The sequence below is a fragment of the Hoplias malabaricus genome, chromosome 1 (assembly GCF_029633855.1).
Source record: "Hoplias malabaricus isolate fHopMal1 chromosome 1, fHopMal1.hap1, whole genome shotgun sequence".
In the NCBI taxonomy this organism is placed as follows: Eukaryota; Metazoa; Chordata; class Actinopteri; order Characiformes; family Erythrinidae; genus Hoplias; species Hoplias malabaricus.
This window is the reverse complement of record NC_089800.1, coordinates 19,512,880-19,533,327: the sequence shown is the minus strand read 5'-3', so window position 1 is coordinate 19,533,327 and position 20,448 is coordinate 19,512,880. Positions and strand designations below refer to the sequence as shown.

The 20,448-nt window shown below is 40.0% G+C and overlaps 1 protein-coding gene across 3 annotated transcripts in view; it reads right to left on the bottom strand.

Annotated features, from left to right (window-relative positions):
* sh3kbp1 (SH3-domain kinase binding protein 1) overlaps window positions 1–20,448 on the bottom strand; it is a 71,714-nt gene that overhangs the window by 31,795 nt on the left and 19,471 nt on the right. For 2 of the 3 annotated variants that reach the window (XM_066666726.1, XM_066666711.1), the window contains exon 2: window positions 18,612–18,769. In XM_066666726.1, coding sequence (XP_066522823.1) covers window positions 18,612–18,769 — 158 coding nt within the window. Of the gene's footprint in view, window positions 1–3,458; window positions 3,603–18,611; window positions 18,770–20,448 lie in introns of those variants that run through there. The other variant, XM_066666735.1, reaches the window with a different exon arrangement.

The following is a 20,448-nucleotide window of genomic DNA, read 5'->3' as shown; positions in this document are numbered from 1 at the left end:
TTGTTCAGCTTTATATTTCACAGTAAATCACACTGTACCTCAACTGTTAATTTAGAACAGGGCCATATGGCTTAGGGTGTAATTTGTAGCAGGCCTTGACTTTGATTATTGATGTTTGCTAATGAAGGCATGTGGAAATACAGATATGAGATATCAGTATTACTCAGGAGTGTAACTATGGAAGGACAATATGGTCAAAACATGTATCATGATATAATTCTTAATTTTGGTCGGTACAATATTCCTCAGTTATCGATGTGAAGAACAAACAAGAAACATGACATCACCATCAAACATAATCCTATTGGCTTTGTCGATATTAATATGTTTTTAAACAAAATTTTAAACTGAGTGCACTGAACTGATGACAGCGCCCTGTAATGAACGTCAGTCAGTGACAGATGTGGTAAATAATGTACATTGAAAAATTTAAAATGTGTTTAAAATCAATAATTGTTATTGAAACATTTTACATTGCGATATATTTTGATATTGAACTACTGTCCAGCCCTAAGTGTAACTTGAGCTCGTTTGGTAAAACATTTTTTAAACTCAGGATAACACACACACACACACACACACACACACACACACACACACACACACACACAGAGCCCAAGCATGTTTAGATAATGAGCTGTATTCACATTCATCCATGATTAATGAGTGGGAGAGATCAGAGGGCAGTTAGTACACTCTGACCTTCTGCAACACACACAATAGAAGCAGTGAAGAGAAAATTCTGGGTCAGAATCCCAGCAAAATGAGATTGAACAAAAACGGATGAACAAAAAAACTAAAAGGATATTATTAAAAAAGAATTATTATTTCATTTCTTGTTGACCAATGAGAACTTAATGCCTGTAAACTGTATAGGCCTGCCTCAATATATATATATATGGATGAAAAAACATGAAATTAAACAGAAGACCAGGTTAGACAGCTGGCCAAAGGTGATACACATCATGTAAACAAGCCCGTCTGCTTATCTGAAACATGAAAAAATTAATGATTCATTAGAGAGACTACAAAAACTAAACCAAAACCTTTATTAGGTTTTTCATTAAAGGCCGATAGCCCTGGTACTAAAGCCAGTATCCATCCAAAAATGACACCCTACTGGCTGTGTGAATGCGTGCCTTTAGATAACCACAAATCAGAGATAACTCGGAGTGCCTTTTCTCGTTTATTCATCATCTACAAAGGCCCACATACTGAAAAAAAGAATCATCTCACGTCACTGTTACATAATCACACATGCACCAAAAAGAACCCCTCTACCTTCAACTCACTGTGATATTCATACAGATTGTTATAAATATACAATGCATAGGGTTGCTGTTGGGAGGCAAACGTTATTTCTTATCAATGTTGAAATTGAAATCATCTTAGTCAATATCCAATTAAAAACACGTATCTCCATTTCTGTTGATTTTTAGTTTACAACATCGTTTGAACACAGCAGCAGTCTTTCACATTGTGTAAAAATGTTATGATGAACGGACCAATAGAAATGCTCCAAAATATCTTTTTACATTCACTTCCATGCTGGTATACAAAAAACCTAATTGACTGGAAATATTTTACACCTTAAAATCAGAAGCTTCTATGTCCTGAGGCTTACTATTCAGTAATCACATGAAAAGGAGGTATTTTTAGGTAAACAGAAAAGAATAATGGAAGCTTGGATCCCTCTGGACATTTAATGGTTTAAAACATATCAGAGAACCCTGGCTTTCATACAAGTACTGATTCTGTTTGAGAAAGCATCATGGTAAAAAAAAAATCAGAAGGAGAGAGAGAGAAAAGTGAGGGAGGGACGGGGATATCTCTGCGAGGAATTTTGGAGAGAGAAGAAAGACAAGAAGAGAGAGAAAAAAGGGAGAGTGTGAGGGAAGAGAGAAAGTTATCCTACTGCAGGTATCTGATAACATAAACAGTGACACACACACACACACACACACACAGACACAAAAGCAAAAAAATAATGACTAAGAAGGTAGATGAAATAAAAGCATCAGAAGGTCAACCTTGAGAAAAAGATCAGGGAACATCTTGTCTGAATAAAACGTAAAGAGATGTCGCTGAACGCTACATTAGCAAGCGGAGCACTTCAACAGCTCTGAAAAAGTTACAAAACACAGTACTTTACAGAAAAGCACAAATTACACAACTCTATCTTTTAGACAGAAGAATAGATGAAGGTTGCACAACTTAGTATGTAGAAACAAAAACGCATCCTACAATAAAATGTCAAATTAACCAATGAAATGCTTGTCTTGGACACCAAATATTGACACAATTTTTAAAAAAATCTTCATTTTAATGTTTGGAACTTGCTCCTGTAGTTTATGTTGAAAAGTGCATGCTAGTGTAGCAAACAGCAATGGTAGATAACTAGTTGCTAACTAGCATTAAGCACACCTCATGCTAAATCACACTAAAACCACACAACTAAATCAGGTCCCAGTGAGCTTTGTTCTGGAGCTCGTTGCTAAATTGTGCTGTACATTGTAGAGAAAATATATAATGTTTAAAAAAAGTGTTTCTGTAGGTGAACTAGTCACACGTCAAATATTATTTAAACCGTATAAATGCATACTCTTACTGGCATGTTACAATACTATGTATTATCTTGATTTAATATTTCAATATTTCATTTGTGTCATTATCTGGCTATTTAAACACGCAAAACAAAAAATAATGTAAAAAGTGTTATCGTGGGTCAGCGCTAGAAGACCTAGAGATAGACTTAAGAAAAAAAAGGAGCTCATTGTCTGCCCCACACTGACCTCAGATCAGTTCATTTTGGGTATATCCCTTTAGGAAACTTAGGAACTTTATCCCAAGTCGATTTAAATAATATACTGCATACAAAACCTGTTTTCACAGCAGTGTGATTTAGGTAATAAACGCAGCAAGCTATTTTCACTTAATTCTAAATAGGCAGAAAATACGTTTACGGCAATCAATCAGTCAGTCAATAAATAAAACAAATAAATAAGCATACTATATTTAATATCATCATGATCAATACTAAATGTCTACAAACAACTGTAAAAATCATAACTGATGTGGTTGATTCTAGAGAGTCTACAGGGAATTTTGAACCAGTGCCAATATCGATACTTATTTTTTACTAAATGCAGACGTAGCCTGCCTTAAATATGTCATCAAATCAAATTCTGCTCAGTGCAAAATGCAATTTAACAAATATAAAATAGAGGTTTAAAAACATTTTCAAGTGACATTAATAGATATTAGGTATTTTAGTTTTATCTTTTGCTTCTCTTGTGAAGTTCTCTTGCGCAAAAGCCACTTCTGAGGAGCTCTTACAACAAGGTTATAACACTGCATTCTTGTGGCAATATTAAGCCATATTTTAGCTATAAATAAATGAGCTAATGAATTGCTGCCATAGGAGCACTGTATGTAAAGCGCTGGTGAACTGGACTCACCTTAGATTGGCGTCCACTCATTAAAATGTCCTCTATATAGTTCCTCTAAGGTGAATTTGTGCTCAGACGCTTCATGATGCAGCAGTGTAATGTGCAGGCCCCAGAGGGGCTCAAAGAGCAGGTTGTGGGTTGGGGAATTCTGTCTTTCTCTCTCTCTCTTTCTCTCTCTCACACACACACATACACTCCTGAAACTGACAGAGGAAGACAGTGATAGAGTAGACTGTACTAAACCCTCTGTGTGTTCAGCAGTACAGCTTTTATAATGCAGACATCAACAGAATGTAACGAATCACAACCTTCTCTACTTATTTTTTCTTCTTTCTTTCTTTTTTGCCTCTCAATGAGCAGCGGCTGCACCACGCATTTTAAAATACATACTTCCAACACACACTTCCTGCCTGTAGCTCAGGCTGTGACAGACCCACTGTCTAACCACAGTCTGTAGCTGCAAACATCTGCATAAGCCACCAACAGCACACACACACACACACACAAACACACACACACACGGAAGCACCAGCTGATACAAACACACATACATACATTTACACATGAATATACATACTGACCCCTCCATACTGACACACACCCCCTCAGATTTACCAGTTGCTTTAATGCAACCATTAACCCAGCCGAACAGAAATGTTAAAATCCCACTAAAAAGCATAAAAACAAACACCTGAAGGTATTAATAGGCATGTTTTTGCTTTTCTGGGAAAGCTGGAACATCTAGAGCAAATCTGATGGAGGTAATCCTCAAAAGCACTGATAATAACACATGGGATAATTATCAACAATGCTTTTGTTGCTTAACAGTGTTTCTGTATACATTCAGATTCACATAGAACACTACAAATCATCCAAAAGCTATGGATTCAAGCTCCATCGCTTGTTGGTCATGTGGAACATGTTTTAGAATATTGAGGTTCTTTTTATTTGACTAGCCAAGTTACGAGCAAACAGACTGACCTGAGGTCATTTGCACAAGCCACGCTTCTGTTTTATTCTAAATTCTCTTTAGAAAAAGGCATGTCATCATCACAATATGTGCATGATTTATGGTGTGTTCACATTAGATGGAAGGAACATCCAGCGGCCTACAGCAGTCTATTGTGCAAGTGTCAGGTAATCTGACATTCACTTATGATGCACGGTGAAATCAGCTGAATTTATGTTGGCAGGTTTTGACCAACAATTAAAATAAGGGGAAAAAAACATTAGTAGCTTTCATAATTGACTATGATTAGGGGCTGGGTACCAAAAGAAGTACCTTTAGCCTTTTTACTGTAGGGTAAGATATCTTCAGTTACTAATTACTAATAATGAACATATATATGTACACACACACACACACACACACACACACACACACACACACACACACACACACAAATGTAGTATAGTACAGTAATGTGAAAATATACATCAGGTATTAAAATGCAGATTTCACTTCCTATTGAACGAGTTTAAACATCTGACTCACATGTCCAACACTTTCGGTGGTCTCTTAAAGGGCTCAGACAGCATGCATAGTGTGAATTATGTGAGTTTATAGCCCAGGGCGCTAGATTAAACTTTAGCACTCGTAACTAACAAAAGTTATTTCCACCCAAATTTTCATCTGCATCGCATTTAAAGGCTAAGCAGCAGCTATATGAAAGTGTCAAACAAATAAATACAGTGGAATTTGAGTTCCTAAATTGTGTTTATTGATAGTCAGAAAACATGTTATTTCTTACTAATTGAAGGAATAAGGTTTAAAAGGCCGTTGTCCCCCCCCAAACGGTGTTCGTAAACTCTAATAGGCGTCTTGCCTGTGACGTAGATGGTGGACAACAACTCAAGAAGATGAACTTAATTTAATGCAAAATGATGAAAAGGCGTGTTGTTTTTGGCTGCAATCATTCAATGTGCAGTGGGACATTGTGCACAAATGGCCCAAAGATCCCAAAATATCCAGAAAATTGACTAAATTTGTCAACTTTAAACGGGCACTTTGGAAAGGACCATCCCCTCACTCCGTTATCTGTAGCTCATTTCACTGGCGCTTTTCCAACAATATGAGCATGTAAGGAAACCAACGAAAGGTGTTCAAGAGCCTCTGTAACATGGAGGTAAACAGGGTAAGTACACATACTTCGCCTGTTTTAGTTGGTGTTAGTTAACGTTAGCTTGACTTGCTAAACTTGGTGGCTCATTATACTAAGCTACATAGTTGCATTACGGAGGTTTATAGTGTCGGATGAATTCGAGTTCGACTTCGATCACATTTACAAGAATAACGGTACCTCTAAATTTGAGTTTAGCTTATTGCTAGGCTATTGTCATGAATAATGTTGGTTATTTAGCTAGTGATAGTCCGTCATAACGGTGTTTTACCGCAGCATTGTTCAGCTGTTGTCCACCAGTGACGTCACGGTTGCGTTCAAGAATTTCCGTAACGAGCTCGGGTTTTTCCGTCAATTTAATGAAATTGTCAGTTTTAAAGTAAATTAAGCTGCTATTTTCATTTTAATTCATACTTATATATGTCAGTAACTAAAATAATGTGAAATATTCATGGAGGTCCATTAAATGGTGCTTAGCCTTCAACACAGCAGTTTTACATGTTCTTTTACAAGGGGCCCTCCTACCTGAACTCTGAGCAAAAATGTGATCATTTTTTGACAGTTGCACCTGACTATCCACTAGTACTCTCTAAGAATAAATAGCCAGCTATATACCGAAAAAAATCAGCCCTCCAGCATGCAAGTCAGCATTTGTCTGATTCTGTAACACCTCCAGTCCTTAAGGTGGAATAGAAGAAAAAGAAGCAAACGTAGCTGTTTATACTCCAGCTTGCAGCTTTGTGTCACCTTAAATTATGCAGTAGTTTTGTCCAGGCGCCTATAACTGCTTCATTGTTTAAACTTCAAATACACTGAATACACACAGCGTTAAATGTGGAACTGAAAGATAGAAGAATTTAACATAACTCTTTAGATTTAAAAATTTAAAAATTAAGGTATTAAAACATAGGTATATGTTCACGTTTTAACTTTTCTGCTTCAAAGTTTGGTTCTGTGTTAGTACTGTAATTAAGGCTGCGAGGCTTTTAAGGTCATGGACAGCAGTTGTGCTGTACACGCCACCTCTAAATATATTCCTGCGGCTGTGTTCGTAGACTATTATTTATTAACAATCCAAACTCGAAAAGAACCGTCACGGGTTTACCTCACTGCTTTTCCTGCAACTCAATCTCGTGGAGTCTTTTTTTTCCTCTTTCATATCCTGAAATATAGTTTCTCTACATCTTCTGATGATACACAAACTCTCCCTAACTTTAGATGAGGAGACCTTCATTAATTTTTCGAGGCTCTATGCAATGTGTGTATTGAGTGTATAGGGCGGTCAGGCTCTGGGCCTAGGCTTCTCACCTCTCGGCTCTGTCTGACTGCAGCACACGCTTTTTCAAATGTACACACATGTACGGGAATATCTAGACCATTGCCAATCAGAGGTGACGTCCTGCCCTTCACTATCTCTGATTGCTTTAGACCATGCTGAACCATAAGGAGACTTTCACTTAGTCACTTAGACTTTTTTGTTGTCCCCTCGAACGGTTGGTTGCACCAATGCAACCTTAGATTTTTGTTGTTGCATCATTGTGGAATTAGGTTGCACTCTAGGGCCCTGTAGCCCCAATGCCATTATTATATTTTAAGACTTCAGCTGTTTAGGTGAATGGACATTGATCAGATCCAATAATCCAGTTTAGGAAAACACTTAAATGTGCTACTTCATTCATTATCTGTAACCACTTATCCAGTTCAGGATCACGGTGGGTCCAGAGCCTACCTGGAATCATTGGGCGCCAGTCCTTCACAGGGCAACACAGACACACACGCATTCACTCACACGGACAATTTTGAGTCGCCAATCCACCTACCAACGTGTGTTTTTGGACTGTGGGAGGAAACCGGAGGAAACCGACACTGACACGGGGAGAACACACCAAACTCCTCACAGACAGTCACCCAGAGCGGGAATCGAACCCACAACCTCCAGGCCCCTGGAGCTGTGTGACTGCGACACTACCTGCTGCACCACCGCGCCTCCCTATGCTACTTCTAAATGTTTTACTTTTCTATTATCTATATATATATATATATATCTATATATTATGATATATACCCCACTGTGTTCACTTTGAGATGAGTATTTTTTTTGCGCCTCTCAGTACATCCCATGATGTTGTCACTGTTTGTAATTGAAAAAAATTTTTTTTTGTTATTACTGAGAATGTACAGAAAGAATGCACCGTTATCACTTTCCAAAGTGAACTGTACACAACTCTAATTGTCAGTGCTGATTCAGAAAATACGTTTCAGGACAGAATGGTGCCACACCTACAAATCGACCCAATCGACTGGCAGATTTATTCAAATTTCCGCTTTACAATTCAACAATATCTTTTGTTTGTACAACACAATGTAATGGAAGACTACCTCTCTAGCAAGACTGCACACTCACACAAAAGTACAAAAAAAAAAAAAAACACAAGTGAAGAAACAAAAGTGATGAACACAGTTTTCCCACAGCACTATTGGAGATGACTCTTACTTTGGCAGAGCTACAGCCCTGATCCTGATCCGAGATCAGCCTGTCTCCTCCGTTCATAAAACCAGGAAACAATGGGCCAACTCACCTCTGCTGCATTAGTCACGCACTGCCATACTCACTCTAAAGCTGTTATCCTGTTAACACAGACATGCTGCAGAGCCGTGAATCCTCTCTGCTCTGTCACAAGACTCTGCTGAACCCTGCTCCAGTAGCAGTAAGCACAAATATTCATTTGACAGCTGTCTTTAAAGTGCCCATACCATGGAGATTGAATATCCTAGGTTTTTCATTTAAAATATTTATATTATTCCTAAGCAGGGGCGGCACGGTGGCGCAGCAGTTAGTGTCGCAGTCCTGCTCCAGGTGACTGTCTGTGAGGAGTGTGGTGTGTTCTCCCTGTGACTGCGTGGGTTTCCTCCGGATGACTGTCTGTGAGGAGCATGGTGTGTTCTCCCTGTGTCTGCGTGGGTTTCCTCTGGGTGACTGTCTGTGAGGAGTGTGGTGTGTTCTCCCTGTGACTGCGTAGGTTTCCTTCAGGTGACTGTCTGTGAGGAGTGTGGTGTGTTCTCACTGTGTCTGCGTGGGTTTCCTCCGGGTGACTGTCTGTGAGAAGTGTGGTGTGTTCTCCCTGTGTCTGCGTGGGTTTCCTCCAGGTGACTATCTATGAGGAGTGTAGCGTGTTCTCTCTGTGTCTGCGTGGGTTTCCTCCAGGTGCTCCTGTTTCCTCCCACAGTCCAAAAACACATGTTGGTAGGTGGATTGGTAACTCATAAGTGTCCATAGGTGTGAGTGTGTGAGTGAATGTGTGTGTGTTGCCCTGTGAAGGACTGGTGCCCCCTCCAGGGTGTATTCCCGTCTTGCGTCCAATGATTCCAGGTAGGCTCTGGACCCACTGCGACCCTGAACTGGATAAGCGCTTACAGATAATGAATGAATGAATAAATGAATTCCTAAGCTCACATATAGAAGCTAACATACAAATGACTGATCTCACCATGAATACCTATATATATGACCATTCCTCTGGCCTACAGCATTTCCACCTGCCCATTTATATTAAAGTGATAAGGAGCAATGATACTGCAGGCAGTATCTAGCAGGAAAATGATTAAGTGTTGTGCTGTTCCTGGCTGTCAGGTGACAAAGTATCACCCAGAAAAGATACATCAGAGTAGATCTATTGTTTCCATTCTTTCCCAAAAACATCCTTAAGATTTGAATTTGAAAATAATAACACAATTTAGTTGAGTTAAAAAAGAATGAAACACTGGCCCTTAAATGAGAATGTACTTCAGAAAGTCTGCTAACTTCCCTATCCCTGTGTTTGCCACACAATTGTAATGCATGAATGAGGATATTATTTTATTAGCTGGAAATCCTCTGACTGTTTCTTAATACACGTCCGTGGGCGTGTGAGGTACTTCTATATAAAAGTGATTCACATTCTCAGTCTTTACGGTCAGAACTGGTCAGTGGTCTCTAGAGACGTGGTTCATTTCTCCAGCGTCTCATTGGCCTAACACCACAAATGGTAACCATGGAAACTGCACCACAGATATCGGCCAGGGTGGGGTCCAACACTGAGTAGTTACCATTTACGTACACACACACACACACACACACACACACACACACACACAAACATCATCACATCTGTGTTATGCTTTCAGAACAAAATGCTCTACAGGACTCTAACAGCCCTGACCTTGCTCAGCCTGGTGTTGGTCAGCCAAGCTGGACAGCACAGTGAACAATAATAAAAAAAAAAGACTTATTGGGATGAATATTAAGATATTTCCTACTCTTTTTTGATGCCTAATACCCAGTTGCTTTTCACTACAACAGCGCCTCCCCCCAAAAAAATGTAGCTGGTGAGGTCACAAATCACCATCTCTAATGAGAACATTGGACTCTGGAAACCACAGCAACAGTTAAACTGTTTACTAATTGTGTATTTGCATGTTATTTTTGTTTTTTGGGACTAAACATGGCTTAGCCGTGAATAAACTCAGATCAGCGTAGTTTAATCTTTCCTTATTGCCCCGTCCAGCTCTAGCTGGATTCTTTCATTGGCCACAAATCCAAGGAATGTTCAAACACCATGGAGTAATTTTATAAGCTGCCATTGTGAGTCGGATAAAAACCAATGTGATCGCTACTGTAGCTTGGAGATTTTACAAATGACAAGTTTGTGCTGGATGTCTGCGTTTTGTTATGATTGACAAGTCTCTGTGGCCAATCACCACTCTGCAAGGTTTACACATCACGGTTTAGTCCCTACTCAACTCAACTGGAAAAACTATCGAGCAGGTAATAATCAAGGACCCGGTTCCAGGGAACAGGTACCAAAATTGCCTGATTAAAAGTCTAAAAGGACAGTGGAGCCAAGTCAAATAAAACTGACAGCATGCAGTGGAAAAGTGCCCTATAGCCCTATAGAACTGGGCAGAACAACAGTAGAACAGCGTCTTCTGAAGCGGAGAAATGGAGCTCCATCCAATACATTCAGACTGAGTTGGAGTGAAGTTTGTTATCCAAAACTAATCATCCAGGATCAGAAGCAAACCTCATTAATCTTCTTGAGTCTGAATGCCACAATTTAGTCTGAGGCCGTCTTAAAAAACCTTGATATCTGAAGAAACTTTGAAAATGGATCTTGTAGAAGGTTTAATATCTAGTTACATTAGCGACCTGATTAGAAGGCACTGTGTTTACCCGCATTTACAGTTCTTCTGTAAAGAGGATAAAATTAGAAGGTGAGAGAGGGAAGCCTCGTTTGGAGCAGCATAAAAATGGCATTCTACTCTGAGCTACAGCAGCTCTACTGGGTTTATCTGTTCATGTTCGAATGTGTGACAGCAGGCCGGTGCTGGGGGCCGGTGAGGTCTAGCAATTTGGACAGTGGGGATCAGACCACTGCGTTCGAGCCCTCCTCAGATCATTCAGCATGACACTGCTTCATAATCCACTGCCCACGGCCTATCAGCTCAGCCGAGCGGACACACAGCAAAAGAGAGAGTGTGTGTGAGAGAAAGAGAGAGAGAAAGAGAGAGAAAGTGCAAGTGAGAGAGAAGTCCCACCCCAAAGACACTCAAAGAAAGTCAGATAACTACATAATCTGACTGACAGAGAGAGCGAGAGTGAGAGAGGGAGCGAGAGAGAGGGAGAGAGAGAGAGAGAGAGAGAGAGAGAGAGAGAGAGAGAGAGAGAAAGCGAGCGAGATGCTCCAACTCATCCCAGAAATATTGGCTGGCGAACACAGTTCCACTGCTCCTCAGCCCAATGTTGAAGTGCTTTATATCCCTCGATCCCACACTGGCACTGGGCATGGTGACATTAGGAGACCCAAGAGAGATTATATAGCTATGAGACCAGCTTAATATCTCTGTCCACAATCTGTGCACTTCAGTTTAGGAAATATATCCTCATTGGCTGAAATATACAGTTACTGTTTCTGTCACTGGATAAACTGCTAAATACAGTTACAACTAGAAACTGGCGTAAGCCTGCGGTAATCATAACAATGCAATTAATTATAATTTAGTCATTTAATTGTTTGATACGTGAGGTGTTTTTATTGTTTGCGCAAACGTAGAGAGAAAGGGTCAAGTGAATGAATGAGCGAGCAAGCCAGTGTATGAGAGAGAGAGAGAGAGAGAGAGAGAGAGAGGGAGAGAGAGAGAAAGAAATAATGAGAGTCTCTTGCTCCACTCTAATATTAACGTGAATGTAACTCACAGAGGAGAAACAGGACCTCTACCGTTTTCTCTTCCTGCTCCAAATTAGGGGGCTGAGGGGGGAAGGGAAGGGAAGGGAAGGGGGGAGAGAGAGAGAGAGAGAGAGAGAGAGAGAGAGAGAGAGAGAGAGAGAGAGAGAGAAAGGTTTTCTATCTCACACAGATACTGTGGGTTAATCCCTGAGCCAACATTATTGAAAATGTGCTACAGCACACAGGCCATTCCCTGCTGCATTAATGCGAATCTGACAGAGACAGAGAGAGAGAGAAAGAAAGAGAGAGAGAGAGAGAGAGCGGAGGAGGCTGAACAAATTTGACCGTTCTAATGCTCTGTTTGAGCCTCCCCCAAATTATACCTCTCATTTACACTCATAAAAGCTCAAATTATCTTGGGTTATCACGTCAGCGCGGCAGGAAGCAGAACGCACGACTGACTGAACAAAATCACACAGGCAGGAAGACTGCTGTGATGCAGCCCACCGCCTCAAACACACAGGCCCTAATCCAATCACAGTGTGGCTTACAACTGTTTTTTGTGTGCCACTGTAACACTGCCATCATTTCCTCCGAGCAAGAAACACAATCAATAAAAAATTTTCAGGGGATAATGAGGTTGGAGTGGGAGTGGCTTAAAGAAAAAAGCATTTATATTCAAATATTCATGTATTTCTATCCTTATGAGATATAAACGTGGTCACATGGTTATTCACAAGTCACGAGATTAGGCTTTGCATTGAGTGAAGGGTGCCCTAGAAGTCAGCCTTTTTAAAACACTGGCCTGGAACCTGGATCCAAGATTCAGATTTGAACACCTCTGTCATATATGTTATTTATACATTGTGTACTCATTAACTAGCCCCCCTTTTACCCTTTCAATCCACAGTCTGTACCCCTATAAGGTCACCACTGAGCAGGAATTACCACATATATCTTAAAGTAAGAGGAGAATGTTTGCTGGCAGCAAATTTAAAGAGAAACTTTGTAACACTGAGCTCATTGGCGTCACCTTAGGTGGTAAAACCACCCTCAAGTGAAGATGGGCATATGTGCAATAGTCTAAACAGCCGACTTCAAACATGTGCCTGAGAAGGTTTCAGATTCAGATTAAAGATTTCTCTACATTCAAAGAGATATTAGCCTAGACTGTAAATAACTGTTAAAAAAGTGACCTGTGATCTTACAGGTTGGTGCACGGTGATGTAGTGAAAGATCAGAAGATACTGCAGAGGAAGCACTGCATTTTCCTTGAAGATTACAAACACATCAATTATGTTAAGATGGATTATACTTCAAGGTGGCACTGTTGTGCTACAAGTAGTGGCACTGTCACACAGTTCCAGTATTCTGGGGTTGTGTGTTCAATCACTGCCTTGTCTGTGTGGGTTTCTCCCGGGTGCTCAGCTGTCTTCCCATAGTAAAAAAAATAATAATAATAATGAGTAAATAAACAATTTAAAAATAAATATAAATAATAAAATAAAATAAAATAAGATAAAATAAAATACAGGGCACTGAAGCTGTGTGACTGCGACACTACCTGCTGCGCCACCATGTCGCCCACGCCGTGAAAGATGAATAGCCAAACTAAGTTTTTTATTATTTATATGTATTAGACTAGGCCTGTAAGTGACAAAATATATCATTCACAAGTATTTCTTACGTACAGTACATGTGTTGTTCATGTCCACATCCGAGTGAAATTTACTTACGCTAAATCACAGCTTAGGAATGACTCTACTAAAGAAACTGGTAGGATATCACATGTAGTTCCAGCTGAAAAACATTACAGAATGACTGTTTAATGCAAAGGGTGGGTTGTTAACAGCAAAGTGAGGGTTTTAAAAGTCCAAATACTCGTTAAATACATAAAAAAATATCTTTCCTGTACGTCTCGGAAATTTGTTTTTTGCGGGTGGTCTTGGAACGCATCCCACGCAAAAAACGAGGAATCACTGTACTCCCAATATAACAGTATGCATACACAGCAATTTACAGTGACTTAGCAAACTGTAGCAACATAGTTTAGTGAATAAGTACACAAATGATTTTGTCCTGTGCATATTAAGCAAATTAAAACTGAAAAATAAACATATATTTGCTGATTTTATAAGAGTTAGCTCAAGAGTTCTACAAACAGGATAATGGTGAGATTTTTAGACAGTACTACTGTAGAACAGGAAACACCTGTGGATAAGTCTTTTCATCTCTCCCCCTTCTCAGAAACACACACAAACACTTACGCAGGCACACACACACACACTCACAAATCTTTACGTACGAGACCAATTTATTAAGGGGCTTCAACCGTAGATCAGATAGGAGCAAGGCTAGTTTTTGAAGCAGCTGTTTACACACAGTCTGAAAACATTCCTACACTCATTTGAGATAAGAATAGATTTGTCAGAGGAAAGCATAGAAACTGTAGAAACTGATATTGAAACCTTAAACACTGGCAGATGTCTGATTTGTCTTGTTAAGAATCTGCTAAACTCATTTATAACTTTGTATTATTTGATGGACTACACGTAAAGGAAACGTCTGCACAAATGTGGGGAAGCTCTGCTTTTTTAAGGTGGAACTGTGTGTTTTAGGGGAAAAAAAACAACTGTTGTTTGTATGTGGCTGAAGTTTAACTTTTTATTCACTGTTTGAATGACCACAGAAACTCATTTGCAACTTGAGTTGTTTAGTTTTGTAGCACTTTCGCTAATGCAGTTAGCCGTCTCTGGAGTTCTGAGACATTTCCACCTTAAGTGATCTGAAACAGCAAAAATAAGTCAATATTACCCACCTATGGAGCAGGAATAGAGCAATCCTCATTTCCGTTTGTGCTTTTCAACGTTTTCTAAGAAAACTCCAGAAGCCCCTGCCATGAGCTGAGAGATAAAGCCTAGCATACCAAACCGAGACAATTCTTTTATTTACTCATTTACAGACACTTCGTAAACATATCAGACCTGATTTTAGCATGCAAACAGGCCAGAGAGCTAGCAAACGGTCAGGAAACATCTTCTGAATTCAAAAAAGTGTCCGCTCCGGGTGTCCATATGTCTGTGTGTGTGAGTGTGTGTGTCGTCCTGTGAAGGACTGGCGCCCCCCCAGGGTGTGTTCCTGCCTTGTGCCCAATGATTCCGGGTAGGCTCCGGACCCACCACGACCCTGAATTGGATAAGCGCTTACAGATAATGAATGAATGAATGTTCTTACAAATCCCACAAAATGAAAAATATTCATTCATTCATTCATTATCTGTAACAGCTTATCCAATTCAGGGTCGCGGTGGGTCCAGAGCCTACCTGGAATCATTGGGCGCAAGGCAGGAATACACCCTGGAGGGGGCGCCAGTCCTTCACAGGGCAATGAAAAATATTCAAAAAAATAAATAGATTTATAAGGGTTTGTTAGACTGCTCCAGAACTAGTTGCAGGATCTACACACACCACATTCAAAGGACAAACCCACAGAACGAAAATAACCTATGGAACATCACACACAGAAAAATACTGCTCAGCTGAAGAAACACACACACACACACATTCACAAAAACCCAGACAGACACATCTCTGCAGTTCAAAAAGTTCACAAGTGCAGTATGAGTCACATTAACTCAGACCAAATCCTCCTCTTCCTCCTCCTCTCTCTCTTTCTTTCTCAAGAATTTCTTTCTCTAGAACAAAGTAGTTTGTCTTATAGAGCAGGTCCCCCCTGTTTATGCATCACAATTATCCCTGCATTCACACAAGTGGCTTGGATTCTGTTGTTCAATGAAATCTTCAATCTCCAAAGCCCAGTGCTAGAAGCTGGTTGCACTGATAAACTCATACACAGAGCTTTATATACTTAGCCTTGACTTTGACCAGGAACACTAATGATGGTTTATTTGATGACAGATGTCCTAGTTTGATCACTGTGGCTGGGGTTTTAAGGGGTGATTATGTTCTCAACACTGCTTGGAAAGCAGCACTGCAAGCGATAGCCTCCTAAGTGAATTATCATTACATGGATATACAAAGCCAACATGTAAACAAATGTCTTACAAATCAAAAATACGCCCTATCTGTAAACAATAAGAGTCTTAAACACACTGCCGTCCTTCCATCAACCCAGAAAACACTAGTAGCCAGTGCTGAGTTGTTTTTATGCAAGAAGCTGAATGTGTGTCCAGTAAATGTTTCACAGTCTCACAGTCTGGAGTGTTCACGATCTGTCCCTGAACCCTGCTCCTCAACAGAAAAGGACCTTCGTACTACTACCACTGGTCAGATATTATTTGGTTGGGCCAAATGGATAAATTCTCAGCACAACAGGGACAGGGACAATTTTGTTATAATTCACACCTTACCCTACCAGTTACACAGTGCGTTTTCAGCAGTGCTGAGCCTGGTGTAGTAGTGACAGAGGCTCTGTTCTCCCGATTACAGGTCAGTGGAGGATCACAGTGATTTTGATGTTGTCATTTTAAGATAAAAACACTACACACACTTTCTTTCATTGCAATAAAACTTGATTTTGCTCTGGTGTATGACCGTAAATGTCAGACAGCATTTCTCTGTCGCTGTCACTCTTCGTTTCTGCTGCCGTCACACTCTCTCTTCCTGTTCCTGTTCATCAGAGGAAGTCCACACTTCCCTCTTTTGGCTGCATAACGAAGAGGAAATGGCAGCAAAGCAACAATTACACAGCGAGTAACACACTTCCGCTCAAAGCCAGTTAACCTTCACCCAGAACCAGTGTCATACTGCACAAACACTGAAGGAAAATGGAAAGGAAATGTGCGTTTGTCTCTACAGCCAGCTAATCACTGCTCTATCCCTGGTCTGCTTACATCATAAACTGAAAGGGAAGTATGGGTTGATCTGAAAGGCTTAATTATAAACCACTTGATTATCATTATCACACTTCTGGCCAATCAAATCACAAAAGACTTTAATATTTATATGAACCTTTGTGGTGGAAGGATCTTGATCAATCCCAGGTACCTCACACTACTCCTATAAGAGTCCTTGGGGAAGATTCCTCATGCTGCATCAGCCTCCCTCAGTAATATGATGAAATTAGCTTGTCAATTTGGATAAGAACATCTGCAACATGCCATAAACAAAAATTATAACCAGTAAAAAAAAAAACCCAAATTGTACTATTAAATTTATGATACCATTCAAACAGGTCAAGTCAGAATAAGAGCTCTAATGTCAACATTAACTTCATGCACCTCTTTAAGCGCTGGCTGAAATATCATCACATCAGCTCACTGCACTATATTTGGATAAATATTATAATGACATTGTTGTCTATCGGTTTCACCAAGCACTAACTGTAGGTTCCTCTTTTACAGATTAAAACTCTCTGTGCTTCTCCTGAAACAGAAATAGAAAAGATGTGTAGCACTAGCGTCAGAGCTGGCATTTATCTGAGCTGTACACATGGATTTTACTAGCATCGTTTGTAAGTCGCTAAGGATGAAAGTATCTGCCAAAGGAATAAATGTAAATGTATCCTGCTGTTTAAGCTAGACTTATCTTAATACTGCTGCTATCTGAGGTCAGAGAGAGAGAGAGAGAAAAAGAGAGACAGAGAGAGAGAGAGAGAGAGAGAGAGTAATGCCAAACTGTAAAGGACTCAGTGATATCCATGGTTGTGTCCATGTCTGATCTGTTTATAAGAGTAGAAACAAAGGACAGACGAGGATTTTGTTACAAAATGTCAGAAGTTCAGGCTCACTTTTGAAATATTAAAAACCCAGACAATCAGGACTAGATCCAGGGATCATTAAAAACAATCAGTACCAATACCATCACTGATAGTTTAAAGGAACACTAAGTAATATTTTAACTTTGACAGCAATTCAAAATGACACTTTGGTTGAATAGCACTCTAAACCTGGGTGTGGCTTACACCAGAAATGGGAGGGAGGTGTTAGACATTGGTCATTTTACTGACAAACAGCACCCTGCAAACTAACGTATTAATGCTAACTTTAAGAACGTGCATAGGGTATGTTTTACAGACAGCCAATCACAAGTCTAGATTTTTGGAAGAAGCATGCCTGGTGAATTACACTGATGAATCATGACATTATTGCATGCATCTCTCTCTCTCTCTCTCTCTCTCTCTCTCTCTCTTTCTCACTTTCTCTCACACACTCATACACTCACACACACACACACACACACACACATACAAAGAAAGGCAAACACCACTGGCAGAGCATCCTGTTCACATCAGTGCATTTTGCAGTGCTGCAAGTCAACCACCCGTGCTCTTACATTCAGCATTCACAGTTTAGCTCGCATTAACACACAAACGGGTTAGTGGTGATAACAGCTCTTTTACTGCCTGTCACAGGCTCATAGATGGTGGTAAACAAGCATTTCACCAAGGCCAAACCATCTAGTGTAATTTGGCCCTCGGGGGCCTGGAGCCTCAGGATACAAAGCAGACAAACAGGGGATACAGGAAAACATTCCAATATTGTTCATCCAGATCTGCTGCAGCTGCATCATGCATTCAATTACCACAGACAATAATGTCAACGGAGATCTAGCCCTGAAACAACACAGGGAGCTACATCTAAAATTAGTAAGAGTTAGTAGCATGCTCTGGATTTTAGAAAATGTAACAATCTTTAGTGGATTAAACTGTTATCAGAAAGGGTTTGGAAAAATGTCCTGATATGACCTGCATGCTGAGCTATGAAATCATGGATGGATGGATGGATGGATGGATGGACAGATAGATGAATAGATGGACAGATGGATAGATAAAAACAAACCAATCAAGTCAGAAGGTATGCGAGAAAACTGCTAACTCACCCTGACAAAGTTATCTGGAAATAGGCCCCTTCGGCCTTCCAACTCTCCTTCCCACCAGCCCCCCTCATCCTTTCTGATGTTGCTGATGATATCACCGATGGCGATGGTCAACTCATCATCGTGCTGGGCCTGGTAGTCAAACTCCACAATGGCCTCCACTGCGAGGAAGAGAGAGAGAGGTGGGGGGGGGGGGGGGTTTAAAAAACAAAGAGCAAAGGGAGAAAAGAAAAAAAGAAAATCTTTGAAACGGTGGTGAGAGAGTGAAAAAAAGCCAAAGGCAAAGCTGCGCATCACATGTTTTCGCTTCTGCAGCGCGTCCTGTGGGAAAGATGAAAAGAACTGGTGCCAGGGAAAAACCGAGAGCAGAGGGGCTGCAGAACAGATCACAGCCACAGACTGTCCCTCATGAGCCAAGGGTTACTGAGTACAGTCAGCAAGCCGCATGTACACCGGCTTCCAACATTAGCATGTAGAGTTGTGATAGAATAAAATATAACTAGTAGGAATACAAGATGCCATTAGCATGCAGAGCTGTGTAAGTAGAAAAACAAAATAACATTAGCATTTAAAGTTGTGTAGAAATACAAAACAACTTTAGGAATAAAAAGTGGAAGCATTATGTGGACTTGTGATGAAATAAACAGCAGCATTGGAATTGTATTATCATCTGGAGTTCTGAAGGAATATGCAGTAGCATTAGCATGTGGGGAGAAATACAAAATAACATAGCATTTAAAGTCATGTATGATATCATTAGCATGTGGGTTAGTGTAGAAATACAAAACATTGGTGAAGTTGTGTAGAAGCACAAATAACCACTAGTGTGCGTAGATGTGTAGGAATACATCATAGCATTAGCATGAGACTGTGTAGGAACACATTAGCGTTAACGTGGAGATGTGCAGGAGTACACAGTAGCATTAGAATGATGCAGTAGCTACAATCAGCCTTACATTATTTTAATAATCTGTGGTTAATGTCTGTTATTGTAGTCAAGAAGAAGTGTGCTTGCAATATAAAAAGCAGCTGGCGGTGTGAGAAAAATAAAAACCAAAGAAATGAGGTGAAGTGGCTTTGGATTTTTCTTATGATAGCAACTGTTAGCAAATGGGGGTGGTGTGGGATGTGTGTGTGTGTGTGGGGGGGGGGTGCTGGGGGTTCAATAAAGCATATATACCAGTTGTAATGAACGGTATAAACAGTTGAGGAGCCATAACAACAATCGTGTTTCCATCCAGCTGTTGAATTAATCTCAGATATATAACTGACGTTCTGTATAAGAAAATACAACTTTATACAACAGGCTCAGATATATATCACAAACACAAGGAAATCTTTAATGCTGGTTAACTAGTGTTTCATTTTATAGCTCTATTTCACTTTGTGAAAAAGATGTTGTATGTCAGAATTACTGTTTTTTCTGCTTCGATAAGATGAGTAAACAGGAGTTTGGTTCCTTCTGTCATGTTTTCTAGAAAAGCCTAGCGTAACAGATCATTCACATGACTTAATTTTATTCTAATTCATGCTATTTATTGGCGAATGTATTTCTACCATAAGTTATTATGTTTATTTTTGTTCACCATATGAAGTGAAACTCTGAAACCCAGAAAAATATAGGGCTTAATCATCTCATAACTGAACTGTAATGTGCTTATTGCATTACTGTAAATGTCGAAAGCTTCCTCTCTCCCTCTCTCTCCCCACCTCACCAAAAGCACCAGGCTGGCTGCTGAGGTCAGCACATGCTCCTGGTCATTCTTCTACAGGGTTTTAATGCAAGCCTAATCACATCCACCTGATTCCTACATGGAGATGCTTTTGAAGGCTTTGTGAA